At 39.7% G+C, this 21,108-nt stretch overlaps 1 protein-coding gene across 1 annotated transcript in view; it reads right to left on the bottom strand.

The window, feature by feature from the left end:
- NRG3 (neuregulin 3) overlaps window positions 1-21,108 on the bottom strand; it is a 1,013,555-nt gene that overhangs the window by 532,494 nt on the left and 459,953 nt on the right. Inside the window, exon 3 of the mRNA XM_023762111.1 lies at window positions 19,272-19,401. Within this exon, the coding sequence (XP_023617879.1) occupies window positions 19,272-19,401 (130 nt within the window). The remainder of the gene's footprint in view (window positions 1-19,271; window positions 19,402-21,108) is intronic.

The following is a 21,108-nucleotide window of genomic DNA, read 5'->3' on the forward strand; positions in this document are numbered from 1 at the left end:
ACATGACCTTCCAAAAAACCAAGGATGTTGGTGAGGACAACAGCTGGAAGGCAGGGGATCTCACCACTGTCCATGTACCAGCTTGTGACAATGTCAATCAGTCTGCCAGTGCCATTCATCATGAGTAAGTGGAAATAGAATGTCCATCAAAGTGATGCCATTGAAAAACCTGGTTATTATTTAACAGGAAAGAAGGAAAGACTAGATATAGGGATGCCATTTATTCAGCTTTACCAAAAAGCTGCATTTAACACTCTCCAAGTCTGTTCCCCACCGATCAGTGGGGGAAGGGACTGGAAAAGGGGCAATTAAGATACATGCCCAGTGAGGTCTGAGGATGTGGGAAGGTGCCTACCTGTCTGCTAATCATTCCTGGGAACAAAACAGTGGCCAGAATGGGTGTGGCCACTGCAAGCAAGTGAAACCTGACAAAAGATGTTCCCCTCCTCTTCCCTCTCTGATGAGCCAGTCCCTGTCTCTCCTGTGGCAGGGGATGCCTCCCCTGAACCCACATGGTACACAGCCATGTTGGACTCCACACGTGCACTAATAGCCTTTATTCAGCTTGGAACAGAACATGCCACATGGAAGGGAAGCTCTGGACCCTGGCTCTGTTTCTGACTCTCATGAACTCCCTGATGCCCCACTTTAAAGGCTGGTCTAGGGGGCAGGGGACTTTGCAACCCAAGAGATGTATCTTCACACAAATCAAGCCTCCTTCCACACCCATCCTCCCGTGGGGCCTTCTGAAAATCTTTCAGCAGCGCCCTGAGAACCTCCACCTCACTCCCAAGAGCAAAAGGGGAGTTTAATTCTCTGGTAACAAAAGCCACTGCCTGTAATTTTTCTTTACAATACAATTTTAAGACAATGAGGCAATTGGAATTAAGACAGAATCTCAGAGGGAAAGCAGGGGAGGGTGGGTGGATAGGAAGAGATCAACCAAAGAACTTATATGCATATATGCATAACCCATAGGCACTTGTCAGACAATAGGGTGGTGAAGGCCTGAGGTGGGGGTGGGGGAGGGCTAGAAGGGGCCAATGGGGGAGAAAGGGGACATATGCAATACTTTCAACAATAAATATTTTTTAAACAGAGCAAGAACTTAAAAAAAAAGAATATTATGTTTGTGTGTTTTAAGAGAAAATACTAAATTGTTTAAAACAAGTCAATACTAGTTTAAAAGTAAAAACACTTGGTTTTAATTTTCAAGGACTAAACAAAAAACAAGGCTAAAATTGGTAAAGTAACTGGGGGAAATGAAATATGTTATGGTTTATTAGAAATAAACAAGCAAGCTTGAAGTAACTCCTGTGTTTAGAACAACAGCTTCAAAGAAGCAATTTTATAAACACATTTCTGGGAGAGGTACTTTTTTAATGTGACATTGAAAAGTGTGGATCTTTCAGAATATAAAGGAAAATAGGGACAATATCTTCAAAATGAGTCAATAACACTTTTTTGTGACCTTTGAAATTTAACATTTTATAAGAATTTTTATATAAAATGGTAAAGTGTTAAAGAAGAGGAAAAAATAGAAAATGCTTCTTTGAAGAGTCTTGGCTATACTTTATTTTAAACCAAAATTGAGACTTTATGATGACATAATGAGACATAGGTGAAATATTTCATTTTCAAGCTCAATTCACCCTCATTTATAATGTTAGACAATTAACAATTTAATATCCAAATAGACTTATGCCATTTTGTTGTGACTGTTTGCATTCCTTATTTCTTTGCATGAGAAAGACCATTAATAAGGAGACATATTAAAAATAATGGTGCATATTAGCCAAATGCAAAAGGAGCTTTTCTATGCCTGAGGATTTAGATAACTGAAGTTTTGCTGCATACAAACAGTTATTAATGAAAACCTTTTCTTCTTCATCTAAATATTCATGACCTTTTAAAAAGGCCACATTTTCTACAACAGAAAGGGCAGATTAACGGAGGATAAAAGTAAACAAATGAGCTTAAAGCATGTAACAACTTATATCTGATGTAAAAGACTCATGGGAAATTTTCAATTGTGTGATTTTTTTTTCCCCTCCAGCTTAATCACAATTTGGTAGTGTTACTCAATATATATCCAAAATTTGGATTAAGCAGTTTTAAAATAAAGCTCTTCTGGTTGCAAAGATGAATGGATGTTTATAGTAAGACACTTTGAGATGCAGAAAAGCTGTTTAATAAACATTATATTGGGCTTTCTTTTCTTTTTTTTCTTCCCTCCCTTTTTCTCTCCTTCTATTTTTCTTTATTTTTTGTTAAACTACAGCTCTTACCTCTTTACAATTTATATTACTGCAATTAATTTTATAGACACACCTCATTAAGCATTTTTAAACAAAATTTGTATCCTACTTTTGTATGTAAAGTAATATATATTCAAACTTTATAGCAACAGCTCAAATTATTAGTGAAGTATTAAAATTTACTTGCCTATAAAACATTGTTCCTTGTTTTTTGTGTGGATCTCTCCATTTTAATTATACTTAACCTGACTGAGGCTCAGTGATAAGGGGAAGCTGGGAGCAAGGTGTTAAAAAGGTGCCTGATTCATACAGTTTCTCTGACATTGACTATCAGTGAATGCTATTCTATACCCTTTACATACAAACAGTATGTTTCTTGTTCCAGAATTTATTTTTCTGTATCTCTTCCTCAAAATAATTAGCCTATATTGTTTGAGGAGAAAAATAGACATAGTAAGCACATAGAAAAAATCTAAACAGATACATTTATTAAAATAAAACTAACCCCACTAAGAGCTATGCATTAAAAAATCTAAAACATGGATGGAATTTTTTACATGGTGAAAAACCAGACCATTCAAATGTGAATAAAATTAAATAAGCCTATCAATATTAATACAATGGAATTAAGATATTAAGTAAATTAATCATGACAACAGTGATAAAATTATATTCAAAAGTCATTATGTCAAAAAGGTTTTTTTTTTCAAATAAATAGCAGATTAATGTTTATCTACACCATAAAATAACTTTTTAAATACAAAAGAAGACAAATTTATTATAAACACATCTAATTTGTAAAAATAAAGGATATGAGCAACATCATTAACAAGGATTATTAAATAGAAATATTTTGAAATTTGCATCTTTGAGTTCATGCATTGTCTTTTTTTTTCAGTTTAGTTTTCTTTTTTTATTTCCTTAAAACTTATTTTTCCTTTTAGAAACAAGTTCACCAGGAAACCAGCTCCCCTCCCACCACACCGGACAGGCTGCAGCCACCTTTTTAGAAAAGGTGCTGATTTCCCCTCACATCCCCAAACAGGAACTCCTCAGAAGGCTGGAGTCTCTCCCTGTAGGTGGGACGCCCTGATGGCGGTAAAGGCCCCTCTGCCACAATGGAGGTTTCTGACTGTGGGACACAGTCTGGTATTTATTTCTTCTTGTCTTCTAATTAAAAAATACATTCCTGGGCGACAGGCACAGTGCAGGAGTGTAAGCAGAGCATTATCTTTTTAATAAAACATTTAGAACAAAAGATTAGTTATTTGGTCATGATAAAAATCTTATTCATTCCAAAGTCACCATAGTCAGCTGTGTAGATGTATAAATGTGATCCCAATCTCAGATTACAGTGACATAAAATTTTGACATATAATTATAAACAACATTCTCCTCTTTTATATTTTTAATCCCTTGGCAAATTAGCAATTGACCAAAGAGGAAATCAAGAAACACAGTAACTTCCTATTTAAAACAAACAAACAAACAAAAACCCACATCAACAACAAACACTATTTACAGCTCACAAAAATAATAATGTTGTGAAGTATTTTATTATTAAAAAGAAAAAAAGTAAGGCTTTTAACCTAATTTAACCAAATATTACACACAAAATTAAGGGAGTGCTATAAAAAACATATGTTAAAAGGTAAATTTTGAGAATATATTTAGTAGCCTGGTAAATGCATTCAATTGGGGAAAATATTTATAAACGAGATAAAAAAATTTCATTTGTATAATAAAAATATAAAATAAATGGACAATGTCCTGAGTTATGAAAAATCAGAGATGACTGCCTAAGTTGTCAAAAGTCTATTCCATTGAAAGGGGTCCTGATACATTCATTCATTGGTAAATTCATTTAGAATGTAAAGCAATCTTAATATGCTGTTATACAAATTGCTCTGAAATGTAGGAAATAAATGGAGCCTTTTAAAGTTATTCTGTGAAATAAATGTAAAACTAATATCTAATGTAAAAGAGCTTTAACACAAAATTAATCCAGACCAATTTCACTAATGAATATTAAATTAAAATCTTAAGTACATTATTAGTGGTTAGAATTAAACAATAGGATTAGGTTTATCCTATGAATACAAGGATACTTCTATGCAGGAAAGACTATTAGTCTAATAACCATATGAATAGCTTAATGAGGATAAAGCTTTCCATTAGATGTATTTTGATAAAAAGGTCTATGCAGCAATTTTATTCATAGCAAATAAATGAACAATTGAAAATGTTAGACAAACTCTTTAGAGTCTGACACAAAATCATGACACCTTTAATACGCTTTATCTTATTTAATATTGGTTTGGACTGCAGAAATTCCTGTCTAGTAGGGACGAGAAATGAGGTCAGTCTCTCTGATTCCCAGAGTTATACCTAAAATACAAACAAACAAAACACTCTCACTCAAAAGCCCAAAGTAGAGAAGCCAGGAGAGAATGCTCCACTGCCAATATCTGAAAACCCAGTATCAGCTTAGTCTCTAGCTGCAGGTGGAGTCTGGTTGTCCACTACCCTTCACCTCCTCCTTGGGAGTTCACCTTTGGAGTTCCTGGTGCCCATCCCTGGTGTGAATCTCAATAAGATCACTCTGCTCTTCCCAGACAAGTCCCCTTCACACTGAACTTGGACTTGGGTTGGTATAATATGGATTCTTGATCTTCTCTCCTGAAAAATATTGAGCTACTTATATTATACTGTTTCATTCTTCTCTACAATTTTACATCCCAAGGGGACTGGGGAAGGGGCAGGCTTGTGAACACACACACACACACACACACACACACACACACCATTTACCCTCATCATACAGAACTGTGGGTGCATCTTCAAAATCAAGAGGGTCTGCTGAAATGCTACAAGGCACCTTATTATGTCTGCCTATACAGAGAATGAACTGGCAGCTTCTATGAATGGATATGTATAATAAATGCATAAGACCTACTGAATCAGAATCTGGATTTTAAAGAGATTTCTTTGGGTGAATACTTGGACATGGCAGTCTGAAAGCACGCACAGGTTTGCTTTGTGCCCCCTTCTCTGTAACAGCCATGCCCTCCTCAATTTAGCATTTCATTTTCGTACTTCAAAAGACAGGACAGCTATGTTTTCTTCTGCAAAAGGTTGCTCTTTCTGAAATCCTCCTGCTTTTCACTGAGAGAAATGCAGTCAAACAGTATTTTCTGACACAGTGAAAATGCAATAGATCGCTGTTCTATAGCTGATTTTAAAACTGGAAGTGACCTGCAGAATTAGCTGCAATCATGCTTGTTCACAAGGAAGAAATTAGGGCCCACAGAAGCTGATATCACAAATGTCACATGGCTAGGAAGCAGCAGAGCCTAGATTTAGAACATCGTTTTTGAGAAATCAGAGGTGTCCTTTTGAAAATTTAGTCTTCCATTGTAAAATGTGCTTAGCATTTTGTCATCTTTACACACAATGACTTTCTTAGTTAGAAAATTATATATACAATTTTCAAAATTATGTAGACACATGAGCCTCAGATGAGTTATCTTGGATGAACAAAATTCTTGGGGTGATGTGGTTATTGGCAACCTTTAACATTTCTCTGAATGTTGTGGAGAACGTGTTCCCCTGACATAAAAGTTCTGCTTCTTGGGAAGAATACTAAATGTCCAGCCTAAACCTATGGATTGAAGATGTGGAATATCACGTCCTCCCCTGATAGAACAGAACACCGCTGAGACATTTGGCTCATAACACCGTTGTGGATGAGATGGGCATTGCACCAGAGGACAAAGTCATGTTGCAGGTACCAGGGATTCTTCGCTGGCAGATTCATGAGCTAATGAGACAACTAGTAGAGAAAAATAAGGGTTTTTCAGAAGCTTCACAAACATATTCTCAAGCGTGGGCAGAAAATCTTGCTCAGACATAATTACGGACCTGCTTATGGGTAGATGAGATTTCCTAGTGGCAGAATGATGGGGACGGGGGCCCATTGTGTGCTGAGAGCGTGATTCAGTTCCTCACTGCTCCAAGTGAGGGCCGTGGCCCAGCAGCACAGGCACCATCGGAACGTTGTCAGAAATACAGAATCCCAGGCCGCAGCCAGACCTACGGAGCATGAATCCACAGTTGAACAAAATCTCCAAGGGACTTCCCCTCATTCACATTTAAGAGTCACTAGTCTCATTCACAGGTTCCCAATCTTGGGAGCCATCTTAAGACCAGATCAGAGGCTTCGGAGGAGGACCCTGGGAATCTATATTTTTAACCATGGCCCTCAGTGATTCTTATAATAAAGTTTGAAAAGGTTGAAAGATCAAGAAAGAGCTTGATAGACAAACATAACTGAGACCGGTGCTCAGTCCTGCCACCTACTGGCTGGATGTTCTTTTTTTTTTTTTTTTTTTTTTACATATTTTATTGATTTTTTACAGAGAGGAAGGGAGAGGGATAGAGAGTTAGAAACATGGATGAGAGAGAAACATCGATCAGCTGCCTCCTGCACACCCCCCACCGGGGATGTGCCCGCAACCAAGGCACATGCCCTTGACCGGAATCGAACCCGGGACCCTTGAGTCCGCAGGCCAACGCTCTATTCAGTGAGCCAAACCAGCTAGGGCAAGCTGGATGTTCTTGAATCAGCTACCTTCCCTCTTACAGCTTCTTTCTGGACATCAAATGGGGACAGTGCATTTCTTCACAGATTGGATATGAGGACTAGCTAGGCAGCCATGAAACAGAGTATAAAGAGTCGAAACGTCTGCCTTGCGTTTAGTAGGTGTGAAATAGAAGATGGTGATTGGCATTTGTGTTGCCTCCCACATAGCCTCTCAAATTTTGCCCTCTGAAAAATGGGGTGGTAGGTATTGTCTAGGGTTCTTTTCACTTATAAAATTTATCTTTGCTGAGTAGCAAAGAAGCAAAGAACTAGAAGCAAAGAAGAACTCACAGCCTGGCAGACAAGTCAGGTTGGTGAATGGGAATATACAATAGAACAAGCTTTACACACAAATGAATCATTTCATACCTCCGCATAATGTTGTCGCTAGCCTGTTGGAAGAGATCAAAGCTGCTATTTCATATCATTAAAGTAATTATGATATCATTCATATATGCTAACCCAGGGAGAAGGGAAGAGCTTTCCAGAGCCCTGAAATAAAACCTTTTCACAGCGTAAGGCCTCCTCGTGGCTTCAATTGTGCCTCGAAATTAGCCCAGGAGAACACCCCACACCAGCAAAACTATGAGCTTATCTGAGGTAGCTGCTTTGTCAGCGCATCCTTTCTGCTAGTTCTTTCCAACCTGAAGTTCCCTCGCTCTCAACTGCCCTATTATTAGCCTCTGTTTTATAATTGCTGGAGAATGGTCCCTCCAGCCGTGGAGCCCCCCACAGCCACCCCTCCCACCTGAGGCTCAGAGCTGAGAGCTCCTAATTGAATTTCTGCCCTTTAGGAGCACAGGGTCATTGGGATCAGTGTGCTGTCAAAGGACGCCAGCGAGGCTGGCGAGGTATGCTGGCCTCCTGCCATCATTTCGGTGTCTGCACCCCCACCGGGGAGCACCCCTCGGCCTGAAGCCCGGGGTCTGTTTATTTAATGTGGTCTTCGGTTGAAAGAGCTCCTTCCCCTGATGTCAGCTCGAACTTCAACTGCGTGTCTGGTGTGTTTAAATGAGAAAGTAGTGGAAGGAACTGAAAAGCCAGCTTGTTTTAGTAACCCGTACAACCTTCCTTTCTCAGGTTGCTTCTGTACGTATGTGTCACTGTATAAGCCAACACACCAAAATGCTACCTGAGCCATTGAGGGTAAGCCCTCAATATTTAACTTACTTTCATCCGAGCCTCATGGCAGCTCTGCTAGAGAAAGAAAGATGTTTTAGTTGGGAATACGTAGGACATTTTGCTTGAACATGCCAATAAGTATCGCTAATGTAGCTCCCGTGAATTCTCCCTGAATAATTTAACAGTGGCTGATGGTCAAGATATCCTTCAAGGGATGTGTAAATTTTTAGAAAGATTTTAGCACTGGAAAATCATTTCTTATACCTAAGATGTTAATAACTTACTTTTAGATTATAGCTATTAACTGATTTTTCATGTATTTCATGTGTGTATGTAAAATCCGAGATTAATCTGGGTAAAGAAAAAGAATCTTGATTTCATATGTTAATCAATGTGACACTTATTAGGTTTGAAAAACCACACTCTTATCTGCTCTTTCCACTCACCATTAAAATTCAGAGTTGGAGGGAATGGAATAAAAAATGTCATTGTGTCCCAATATTTCTGCGAACCATTGGGACACAAGAGAGGCAAAATTCAGAGAATAAGTGACCAGTAGCATAAAGAATTTATAACATGAAACTGATTATCTTTAATTGCATCTAAAATAATTTTGAAATTTCCTTTCTGGAGTGTGAAGGGAATGTTCTTTGATAGCAGCTTAACTCTCCATGCCTTTGTTGGAAAAGGGAGTGCAGGCTTCAAAATGAGAAATGAGGAGGCTTATCTTCCAAATGCAAATTTATTTTTATTTGAAATTAAAATGGTTTATTAAAAATAATCTGACGCATCTAACCCCCCCACTCCCCAGGACAGCAGAAAACATGCATACCAACATTCATAAGATTATGCTATTGAGAGATTATTTTAAGCAATTAAAAAGCAAGTTTCTTCCTCTCACAAGCTCTCACTGGCTTCAGGACCTTGGGATTTTGGAATCGTCTATGCAGATATGAGCTATGTACATATAGATCATATAGATTGGATGATACAAATCACATAACTTGCCACATTAAATTAAACTAGAAAATGCTCATCTCCAACCCTCTCTTATGAGTTTTTTTTAGAACATTTAGCACTATATTCCTACCATCTTTCACTGGACCTGGAACATTGAAAATGCTTAATAAATGGTGGCATAATGACGGAAACAATGTACACAATTGACATTTGTTCTTAATGTAGGTAGGATAGGACTAAACAAACATTCTATACTGCTCACATATGACATGTATAAACACATTCTATATCATTCACATGAGACATGAGTGATATAGAATATGTTAGTCACCAAACCATGTTTAATGCTTTCATTTATTCCCTATTTCTTTTAAAAATTTTATTCTTAATTTCTCGTTTGAAAAAAAGTGCCAAGGCTGTTCTACATGTAAATACACTTAATGAAGACATTCCCTCTAAGTTCACCAGTTTAAGAAGGACCCCTACCATCCCCAGATGGCTCTGGTGGCCAGTGATTGTCAGGGTTTGTCCAACACGGAACCCTGTCTTGCTAGATCATGTTGCTTTCCCTATGCTCCCAACAGCAAATTTCCTAAAGAAAGGAACCATCTTTCCTTGTTTACCATTGAACCTCCGTGTCCTGATGATGCCGGATATTTAAGAAGTATACCATATACATGTGTGTGTGCACATGTGTGTACATAGGGCTAATTTTTCTTATCTGATATTCATAGAACCATCAAAATGACTGTTATCATTTAAAAAATACAGAATTGTAGAGATGTACTCCAAGATAAAATTCAGAAAGGCTGCCTTCAGTTTCTTTCTACAAGACAAGGAGGGATTGATCCTCTTGTCACATTCTTGTGAAACTTATATTAAAAAGTTAATATAAATAAGATATATGTGTATATCTTCAACGTTTTATTTTCAAGCAGTTGGAATTTCAGGATTCCGGGATCACTGGGATTTTAGAAGAGAGAGACTGGTTGGTGGAGAAGTCAAGTATGTAGATCTTAGAGTAAGCCTGCATAGTCTGAGTCCGGGCTCCACTGCTGTGTAGCCTGAGCAGTGCCCTTGACCTCATCATTTACATCAAGCATGTCAAACTCGCGGCCCACAATGAATATTTTTGCGGCCCAGCCAATATAAAGGTATGTAAGAAACGTTTTAATAAAAATTTCATGACTTAACTTTTACAATATCCTGTATACATAATTATGAATAACAAACTACTGATTACTATAATCGTGTTGCATTCGTTTCCCTTATGCGCCTTACGCACAGGCTCACCATTTCTCTCCACTAATACTAGCAGCGAATATTTTAGCAGCCCATTGCCATGTCATTAGTCTTGTATGCGCAACAGGAAATATTTCCCTTGCAGAGAACAAGAAAAATAGGTTTATTTGCATTATGCTTATTAATTTGTGCAGTTATTCAGTGTCTGGTAAGTTAATGTTCAAGAAAAAAATATTAATTTTTATTAAAATGTTCCATTATTTTATGTTAACAATTACTCATTTATTTCAGCCCTTTGTATTCACCATGTCTCTCTCATAGTAAACCTACTATGAAAATTGAAGCCTTTGTTTTTTTGCAGCCCACATCAACGTAAACCTTGTTTATTTGGCCCGGGTTAGCCTCTGAGTTTGACATGCTTGATTTATACCATACACCTCCCTCCCAGGGTCCCCGTGGGGCCCCACACACAGGAGCAGCATGTGGGCAGCCGAGGCTTATTGCTTCAGCTGGGTTTGCTAATGCCTTCCACTCGGGGAGGGGCCTTTATCTGAGGTACACAAAGACAGTGTGCTTTGCTCCTTAAATCGATTTTACATTTTTCTTTAAAATGCTCAGACCAAAGTGAAGTAGAAAGAAATGCCATCTTTAGGAAGGTGGAAATGCTGCCCAGTGATCTAAAACTTAGGCTAGAACAAGAGTCCACTCCTTAGTAGAGGGCAGACTGCACCAGGGTGTTGCAAATTCCCTGGTTGCCTCAGGAGATTGGGCAGAACACCCAGCCATCTCTGTCCTGTTCCAGAAGGTTTCCCTGGAATCTTTGCCGGAGAAGCCTGCACAGCAAGGCTGAGGTACCACGGGTAACACTGCTCACATCTAGCCATACAGATAGAGCATCTCTAGCTAACAGCATATCCATGGAGATGCTCTTCATTTTCAACCAAACCTGGTTAGGCCATCATGTCCACTTAAACCTCTGCCTCCCAGGCATATCCACTTAAACCTCTGCCTGTGCTGTGGCCCCCGGGCTGCTCCAGCCTTTAGGGACTGTGTGCGCAGGCAGGAAGTGGTGCTGGGAAGCATATACAAGGGCTATTGTAGAGGGTACACCGAAGGGTCCTCAGCCAGAATAGCCTGAACTCTACGAGGGAATGAGAGGTTGTTGTTTTTTTATTTTGCATGTTCCTCTCTTCAGGATTGTCAACAAGCATCCCCTTAACAAAAGGTGGCGTCTGGTTCCTTCTCTCCTAAATTTACTGCCTGAATAACTACAATGACCCTTGATTCTGAGAAGTGTTCTTGCCCATGACTAGGCATTCTTATGTTGTAAAATAATTTCTCTGGGTCAGTTTTCCCTAACTCCCGCAGCGGGTCTAAGCTGGACCCTGTGTGCTGGGGCACTGGAGTGCCCATCTAGAAGCCCTGGCACAAATCAACTGACCTGTGAACAGCTGTGCAGATAAAACAGCAACATACACACCAGACACGTGTTGTACCCCACATACTCCCCAAGATTCACCACCTGTTCATACCAGACAGGTACACGTTATTACATCAATCCTCGCATGGGTCCTCAAGTGAGTAATATAATTTCCCCATTAAACAGACAGGAAAACAGAGTCACAGAGACATTGATGAAGTAAGAAATGAAAAACATTTTTTCTCTTAAAGCTATATTCAACAAGAAGAAAATCTTGGAAAATCAAAACTTGGCTGCAGAATTGAAGGAATAACAGAAAATTGCTAATTTGTCAGAGTATCAAAATTTGCAGTAAGAAGGCTAAACCCTCAGAAAATACATAGGACTCCCTCGGCAGGCCCTGTCTGCCCCTTTTAAGCCACAGTCTCTTCTTAATGAAGTAGGCAGACATTATACTGTTTCTCCCAGGGACTCCAGCAAACATTCTCTGGCTTGGTTTCCATGTGAGTGGGAGGGAGGGAGAGGGAGGGTCTATCATATACATAATGCCAGTTGTGCATTTGGAGTTTTCTATATGCTGCTGTTTTCAATTCTTGCACTAACCTTTTAAGGCTGATTTTTTTTTTTAAATCCTCACCCAAGAATATTTTTTCCATTGATTTTTAGAGAGAGTGGAAGGGTGGGAGGAAGGGGAAGAGAGAGACACATCCATGTGAGAGAGCCACATCCATCAGTTGCCTCATGTAACTGGTGCCAGGGATCGAACCCGCAACTCAAGTTTGTGCCCTTGACCGGGAATGGAACCCGAGACACTTCAGTGGGCAGGCCAATGCTCTAACCACTGAGAACATCAGCCAGGGCAATTTTTTTTATAAAGAACTGAAGTTTCTGGTTAAATGACTTGCTAAAAAATTCACACAGCCAGTAGAAAGCTGAGCAAAGCTGTTAACTCAGATCTCTCCATCCTGAATGCCCATGTTTGCCTCATGTACCTCTTACCCTGTCCTATAAGGGAGCTATTTAGAAAAGCAAATTTATGTCAATTCTTTTTTTTCAGTTTTTGATAGAACAAAATAACCAAATCATAATAACCACCTCAAAAAATACCATTTCATGTTTCAACTAGAGCTGCCAAACAAGTTAGAAACACATAAAAATAAGGTAAAAGTCATTGGCAATTAACTAAAAGATGTTATTATTCCTTATAATAATGTGCTTTTCTGGTATTTTGCATGGTATTTCAGTAACCCTTTAAAAACACCAGTTCTGGCCCTGGCTGGGTGGCTCAGTTGGTTGAGCATTGTCTCATACACCAACAGGTTGGGGGGTAGATCCCTGGTCAGGGTGTATATGGAAGGTCAGTATTTCTTTCTCACATCAATCTCTCTGTCTTTCTGTCTCTTTCCCTTCTTCCCTCTCTCAAAACAAAAAAAAATCAATGAAAAATACCTTCCGGTGAAGATAAAAAATAAACAAAACCCCAACTCCGGTTCAATCAAACAAATTACACTAGAAGAAGCAAACCAGTGCCGAAGTGCCATCAAGTTGCAAAATTAAGTACATTGTGTTGTTGTTCTTTGTTTGCTTTTGAAGCTAATGAGACAATTTTGACAAACTTCATCCATGGAAAAGAACGAGACGAATGGTTATAACTTGGCTCATTTCTTCTTGTCAAATGCAATCAGCAGACGGCCCGTTATGAACGTGGCTATTGCGAATTATTCAAATTACATCTGGGCTCTGGCAAATATTCTCAGGAACATTCATCTGATGAAGCTGAAAATCCGTCTAAGATTCCTCCCCCTGTGACTCAATCCCGTTCTGCGGGGCCTCTGCCTGGGCTTACAGATGGCTCAGCCTCTGTCCTGCCCTGTCAATGGAGTTCAGGGAAATGTGCCAAAACTCCATTTCCATTCTGACTTGCTTCAACCACACGGTCATTAGCTGCTCTCGGAGCACTTAGGAGAACATTTGATAAAAAGGACCCTCGCTGGGTGGGAGAGCTAAGGGATTTCCAAAGTGACAGCCCAAAGCACTGAGAGGGATGGCCTGCAATTTCAGCCACTAAATCACAGGGGTATGGTCGCCTCGCACACAGCCGCCGCTCTTACAAATGGAAGCTTTGATTTGAAAGCTCACTCAGGCAGAGCACAACACAGCAAGGACAGCGACTCCTTGGGGGGTTCTGTCACCTTTCAATGGCTCCCCCCACTCACGGTTCCTCCCAGCATTTCCCCAGATGGCTGCCCAGGCCCTCAGTCCCTTTATGGAGGCATCGACTCAGGCAAAGGTCGCCAGTGGACAGCTTCCTCTTTCTCTAGCAGTTCCATATTTCAACTGATTCAAGCATCTTCAAGTGAATTGCTTGATTGATTTCCAAAATGATCACTACAGGTCAAATTCAGCTCAAATGCTCTCCTTTCCAAAGCTTTGAAAATCCATTTGTGCAGCAAGGATGGTAAAACATTTAATGAACTTCAATTCAGACGAGACACATCCTTTTCACTTAAATTTGGCCTTGAAGCACGTTGGCCCACACAAATGCCTAGCAATCTTTTCGGTTACAATGGCTACCTCTTTGACTCTAGTGAAATATATTACAGGTAGCACCGTTTCCCAATTTCTTAAAACAGCATAAATAAATATGTTAGAGAGCATCCTGCTTCGATTCAGAATATTTTGATTCGAGGAGTTTATAGGGAATTGCTTTCTTTCTTTATCCAGCTTCATTTATGTAGGATGTATCTTCCTATTTTTATGTTTCAAAACAAGTGAATTTAGTATTGAAAAAATTATTATAAAACGTATAAACGTATAAAGAGTACAAATGAATAACTAAAAGAAGAGACAGACACACTCGAATATACTAGGCAGTGTTATATCTGAAAGGGCTTAATGGGAAGTTCTCTTAGCTTAAAAAAAGTGAATTATAATGACCTCAATTTAACAGAGAAAGGGACACTATCTATCTTTCTTAATGGATAGGTGAGAAGCAGGGGCCAACCTTCTTAACCAGGAATTACATAAATGAAATATATGTGCCAGGTAGAGATCTTACAAAATTCATAAAGATCAAAGAAGAATATAGCTGTAAATCCTAATAGCATTTTCATTTACCTATTTTTCATAATTTGGTCAATTATTATATGTTCAACTTTGCAATTTAATAACCTGATTTGCATCTATAATGTGAAATAATAAACATTTCCATGTCCTTAAAACAGTTTAAATTGTCCAAACATCTAAATTCAGTATTTTCTTTTTCTATTACAAATAAACCTGTGTTGAACATCCTTACAAATAAATCTACATATGAGTCTTATAGGCGAAATTCTTAGAAATGCCATAAAGATTTTGAAACATTATCTGCAGAGGGTATTTAACAATATGCACTTCTTCACATAGTGACTATGTTTCTACTGAACTCTCACCAGAGTATTTGCTTTTTCAAATATTTAAATGTATGCTAGCCAAACAAAAGGATTAATTTGCATGTTTTTGTGAGGCTGAGTATTTTTCATGTTTATTGGTTATTTGTATTCCTTTTTAAGGGAAAAGTATGTTGTTCCCTTTGTCCATTTTCCTGTTGTTGAGGATAAAACTTAGTGTCACTCTTATTCATCTATGTGACTTTTCAAAATAATTACCTGCCATATTTGTTGTACAGTTTACTGATCATGTATCTGTCTTTTAATTTCATTTCTGATTTACAATATTCATGTCAAAAACAACGTTTCAAGGTTGTGACAATGCTGTTCATTTATAGTTCAAGAAGCCCTTACAATTGCTGGCATAAGTAAATATGTAATTTTTTACCGTTTCCATTAAGACTTTATTTATTTATTAATTATATAAACTTATGAATTCATTAAGAACAACTTTTGGTTCAGAGAAAGAAGTAAAAATCCTATTTTGATTGGCTGTAACTGATAGTAGACCAAATTTGCCCCATGATCAGTGTCTCAGTTTTCCTCCGATTTATGAATGTCCCCTTATTCTATATGAAGTTTCACTATATGCCATGTTCTCTTTTTATTAATCAGTCAGCCAATGGTCTATGACTTCATAGTATATTTTAAATTCAGCGAGATCAAGTTTGCCTATTTACTTATTATTCTTCAAAATCCCTCTGTCCAGTGTTTTAGAATCTTTGCATTCCTCTGAAATGTTCATTAGTTTGCTCTATAATTTCTAATTATTCATACTATAAATGGATTTTGAAAAGATCCACTAATAAATACACTAAAGAGAGAAAATAACAAATAGAAACACATGAAACCTCCCTTATCCAAGGCTGGCACTGTTAACATGTTTGTGCATTTCTTTCAAAATCTCTATCAGGGATGACCCTGCTATAGTTTTGCTACGATTCTTCCTTGGCTGGTAAACAGAAAAGTGTTAGAGCATGATCAAAATTATGATGTAGAAAAAAATGTTTGATTCAGTTTATTGTAGAACTGTGATTTATTCTTAAAATACTAGAAAACATAATCAATTTCTCTCAGATGTGAATGTCTAATCTTTTGAGACATGGAAAAAGTAAACAAGTTAATGAGCTAGATTCACTCACACCCTTTTACATTGTTGCTCTGATATATGACATCGTGTTTAATTTCACTGGAAACATAATCCAGTTAGTAATGTATCATAAAGATATCCCAGTAGCATGCCAGTCATGCGGAACACTTTCTCTGGTTTTCTTTATTTCCTAACGATGAAGAATTTCACTTGCTCCCAACACATTACAAAATATAGTGCCATTTAATTCCTAAGTTCATTTCTGTATGTATTTATTCAACAGTATCTTGGTGATAGGAAGTGCTCAATAAACATTTGTCAAATGGAGAAGAAAGAATGAAACACGCCACTTAAATAGAGTGCTGTGCAAAATGGCACATTATTAATGACTACATTGGAAGTCCTAGAAGTGGCTGATGTAGGAAGAAATGTAAGTCTTTATTCAACAGCAAAGTCTGGGAGATGAATAGCGGGCACATGCGATGTGTGATTTATTCATATGCACAAGTAGGAGATTTATAGGGCGCTATTAAGCTACTCGAGTTCCGACTCAGTTTTAGGCTGCTCTTTTGTCATGATTAGCTATGTTGTGACTATGTTAAATAACAGGTCGAATGTGATGAAATATGCAAAATGATTGAACAGATTTTACATGGACATTGTTCCAGCTAAGCCATGGCTGTATCTCTGCTTGCATTTAAACAGTTAGACTCATGCACATCTACAAAAGCAAAAGCTCTTTTATCTGGACCTGAGGTCCTTTGTCAGAGAGTGGGCTGGGTCTCCCAATTCATCCGTATGTTGAAGTCCTAACCTCCAAACCTAGACTGTGACCATATCTGGAGAAAGGGTTTTTGTAGAGGTAAAATTAAAATAGGGTCACTAAGTTAAAATGGGGAGTGGACCCGGATCCAGTATGACTGGTATCCTTATAAGAAGAGCAAATCTGGATGCAGACATGCACAGACTGAAGACAAAGAGAGGACACAGGGAACAGTCAGCCACCTATAAGCCAAAAAGAGAGCGGGAAGGGTGCCCCTCTTCCACGGCCTCGGAAGGAATCACCACCAGCACCCTGACCTCAGGCTTCTGACTTCCGGACTGTGAGAAAATAGATCCTGGCTATGTAAGCCACCCGATCTGTGGTGCTTTGTTACAACAGCCTAGCAAAGTATGTCCATGAACTAATAGACAATATAATGAGGAAGAATGTTGAGAGAGAATAAGACATCTTTCAACCTCTCAGCTTTAGAAAAAAAATGAATCATACCAGCCAGCATACTGTCCTCGGGGTCAAACACCATCAGAAAAGTCACTGTTCCAGGTGAGACCTCTGACTTACCCACCCCATCACTAACCCATTAGGAATTGAAACTCAACTGATTTCACGGCCCACTTCCACACCATGCGCCCTGGGATTGGCCAAGGTAGCTGTAACGTGTGCTTGCGTATCTGTAAGAGTGTGCAAGCTTGCCGTGCTTTCAAAGGGTAACTCATGCTTGGCTTTGCCCCTGAGGTCTCCGAGTCACCCGTGCGTCTCCTATCTGTGTCCGTGCCGACCTAACAAATGTAACAAGAGGAGAGGAATGCAAGGAGGAGCCATTCCCAATCGCTTCACCCCCAACCCAGGGTCACAGAGAACAGGAAGAGGGTATACATTTTATGAACGGGGTACATGTAATGGCACTGCCCAAGGCACAGGAAAGCCTCCATGGCGAGGTGAGAAGGTCACAGTTGTTACCCTGACATGCGACGCGCAGTAGCGTTCACAGAGACCTGCCACTATCACCTCTCAGCTCTTCCAAACCTGGGACCGGCCCACTGTGGCAGCTCATCGCCCTGGAGCGAGGCTGGCCCAGGGCGCCAGGCAAGTGTCACTGACACATTCTAAGTCTGCAACTCTACCATGCATTTCTCTGTGTCATCTTAGTAATAGTCAAGTTTTATAATAGCAACAGAGAGAGCAAAGTCATAATTTTCCATGCTTCATGACTCAGAATAATTAATTTAATAACTGTGTCATGTGAGAAGAGTAAAGAAAGAGGAGAGGGGTGTGGATATATTTGATCATTGAAGCATAAACAGCTGCAAGGAAAACAAATTGCCCGGAGAGGGCTGGAAGTAAAGCTCGCTGGAAATATTTTTCAGATGCTAATTTGATTCTTCTATGGAGCCTTAAAGCAGCAGGGTCCGCAGGTGCACTGTTTATCTCCACATGTTTTTATTTTTAGCAGTTACGTAACCTCATGTCTCTAAAAACCAATTAAACACCTTCCTGATCTCTACTGAGAATTTTCCCTAAGTAGTTCTCTACCCAGGCCGCAACAGAAGGGCGATTCCATTTACAAGCGCCTGCTGGAGGGCGTTTCATCATCAGAGGTGTCGGAAATGTATTGAAATGAATAAATGGGGCAGAAGCAAAGGAAGACGCAGTTTCCCTGGACACAGTGACAGTCTCTGGGGTTTGGTGCACAGCAAACATTGAGACGCCAGATCTCAGATGAGCAGTTCTGTCTGTTGTGCCACAGTCTATAGCAGCGGTTCTCAACCTGTGGGTCGCGACTCCTTTGGCGGTCGAAAGACCCTTTCACAGGGGTCGCCTAAGACCATCCTGCATATCAGATATTTACATGACGATTCATAACAGTAGCAACATTACAGTTATGAAGTAGCAACGAAAATAATTTTATGGTTGGGTCACAACATGAAGAACTGTATTTAAAGGGCCAGGAGGTTGAGAACCACTGGTCTAAAGGTTTCCAAGAAGGGATTCCTCCAAGTGGGAGCACATGTACCTAAGACCCACACCAAAAACACAGGCCGCTGAAGGGAGTAAACCATTATTCCTATCAGGTTGGTAGTCCTTAAAGCAAATCGCCCTTTACTTAATCAGGTAAAACTCAGATCTTGTCTACTTTCATTCAGTTTTATCTTCCTCAAATACAAAAGATACCAGCCTTCTCCCTTCTCCCATTATGACTCTTGATTCCACCATTCGAACAGCCGGACTGTAGGCACCTCCTTGTATATTCAAGGGGCTGCACCTCCCCACCCCCCCGCCAGGCCTCTCTGAGGGCCTGCCCTCGGGCCAGGGGCCGCAATGGCTTACCGACAGTGTTTGTGGGATCCGGTCAGGGTTTCGATCACGAAGCACTCGCCGTCGTTGAGACAGTAGGCCAGGTCCTTGTCTCGGCAGGGCTTGAAGTGCTCGGACCGCTCGGTGGCATACGTGGTGGTGTCTGTAAGGGAAGCACACGGAGCGGTGCGGTCAGTGGTGCGTTCTGACACCCCGGCTCCTGTCACTGCCCTGAATCTCCGCATGGAGGCCCTCTCCTGGCACTGACCGTGGGAACGCTAGACAGACCGGATGAAACCTCCCCTGTAATGAAAAAAATGCAATTGGATGTGACCTCCTCCAAGTTCATACAGTGAAACCTAATCCCCAAGGTAATGGTATTAGGAAGCGAGGGCCTTTGGCAGAGATTAGGTCATGACTAGATCTCCAAGACCTGCTTTGCCCATTGGGTCACGTGAAGACACAGCGAGAAGACCGCCTTCTATGAACCAGGAAGACCTCACCTGACACTGAATCTGCAGGCACCTTGACCTCGGACTTCCCGGCCTCCAGGACTATGAGAAATAAGTTTCTGCTGTTCCTTATAAGTAACCCAGTCTTTGGTATTGTTATAGCAGCCTGGACAAACTGCATTGGCTGTCTTACTTCTCCATGAGGTTTTAACAACTGGGATCACTGGAGACAAGCCTTATCTGAGGGTGCATTCGCTGTGAAAACCGAACGACCCTTCAAACTCCTCCAATCTGCTCTCATTAATTTCAGTTTTAACAAACACATTGTGTGCGGGAATGAAACAATGCCCCCGTCCATTTAGTGTTGCCAAATGTCATCAAACATCTGATCAGTGTCTATTGTGACTGATTGTGGAAACCATTGTCAGTTTCTGTGAGGTTTTTTTGATGTTTATTCTTGTTTTTCAGTTATAGCTGTAATTGGCTAATAGCCAAGCCAATTATCCCTTCACTTGATCCTTTTGTTATGTAATTAAAATGCAAATGTTCCAAATTCTAAAACAGAATCTTGAATGTGAAATTTTTTTCTGGTGATTATTTAACAGAACCAAATTATTGCCATTTTTTAAGCATTATCTTAAACATGTATTTTAAAATCATAATTACTTACATTTTTTCCAACTAAGCAACACTACATCTACTTCCTAAACACAAAACTAGCCATAAGTATGTGCTGTCTGCTAGACACAGACTCTATTATCACGTGTAGACATCCTAGTTTCACGTTTTCAGCAACAAGTGTATTAGCACTAATCTCACATTCAGAAAAATATATTTTAAAAGTCAAAGATGAAAAATGATTCGGCTTTTGAGCTCTTTTAATTTCCTTTTCACAGACCTACATTAACACTAATATTCAACAGCACAGGCAATTGTACCTGCTTACTGCCTGGAGGTTGCAATGAGCCATCCCTGGCCATCATCCACACTGAGGGGGCAGTGATCTTCCTAAAAGGAGATTCACTCCTGTCCTTCAACATTTAAAACTCCTCTGGGAGCCCCATTCCCATAGGAATAACTCAAAATCCCATAGTGGGGCAAAGAAAGACAATAGGCTATGTGGAATTTTGCCTGTCTAATCTCATCTTCTTGCACCCTAAAACACACACCTTAATTTCTGTTTTTTCATTTCCCCAAATACCAGGAACTATCACACTGCTCCAATCTAGACCATCTTTAGCTTTGCTGGAAGACACCGAGAAATCGTTCATTTTCCCCTTGCGTCCCTCTAGCACTTTTTATCGCCGGCATCACTGTGCTTAATGCTACAAGCAACCATTTGTTCACGTTTGTTTCTTTAGTCTGTGAGTTCCTTGAGGCCAGACTGAGCCTGAGCCTTAATCAGAACTGGTGCTCAG

The sequence above is a fragment of the Myotis lucifugus genome, unplaced genomic scaffold (genome assembly GCF_000147115.1).
Source record: "Myotis lucifugus unplaced genomic scaffold, Myoluc2.0 scaffold_233, whole genome shotgun sequence".
NCBI classification, from domain to species: Eukaryota; Metazoa; Chordata; class Mammalia; order Chiroptera; family Vespertilionidae; genus Myotis; species Myotis lucifugus.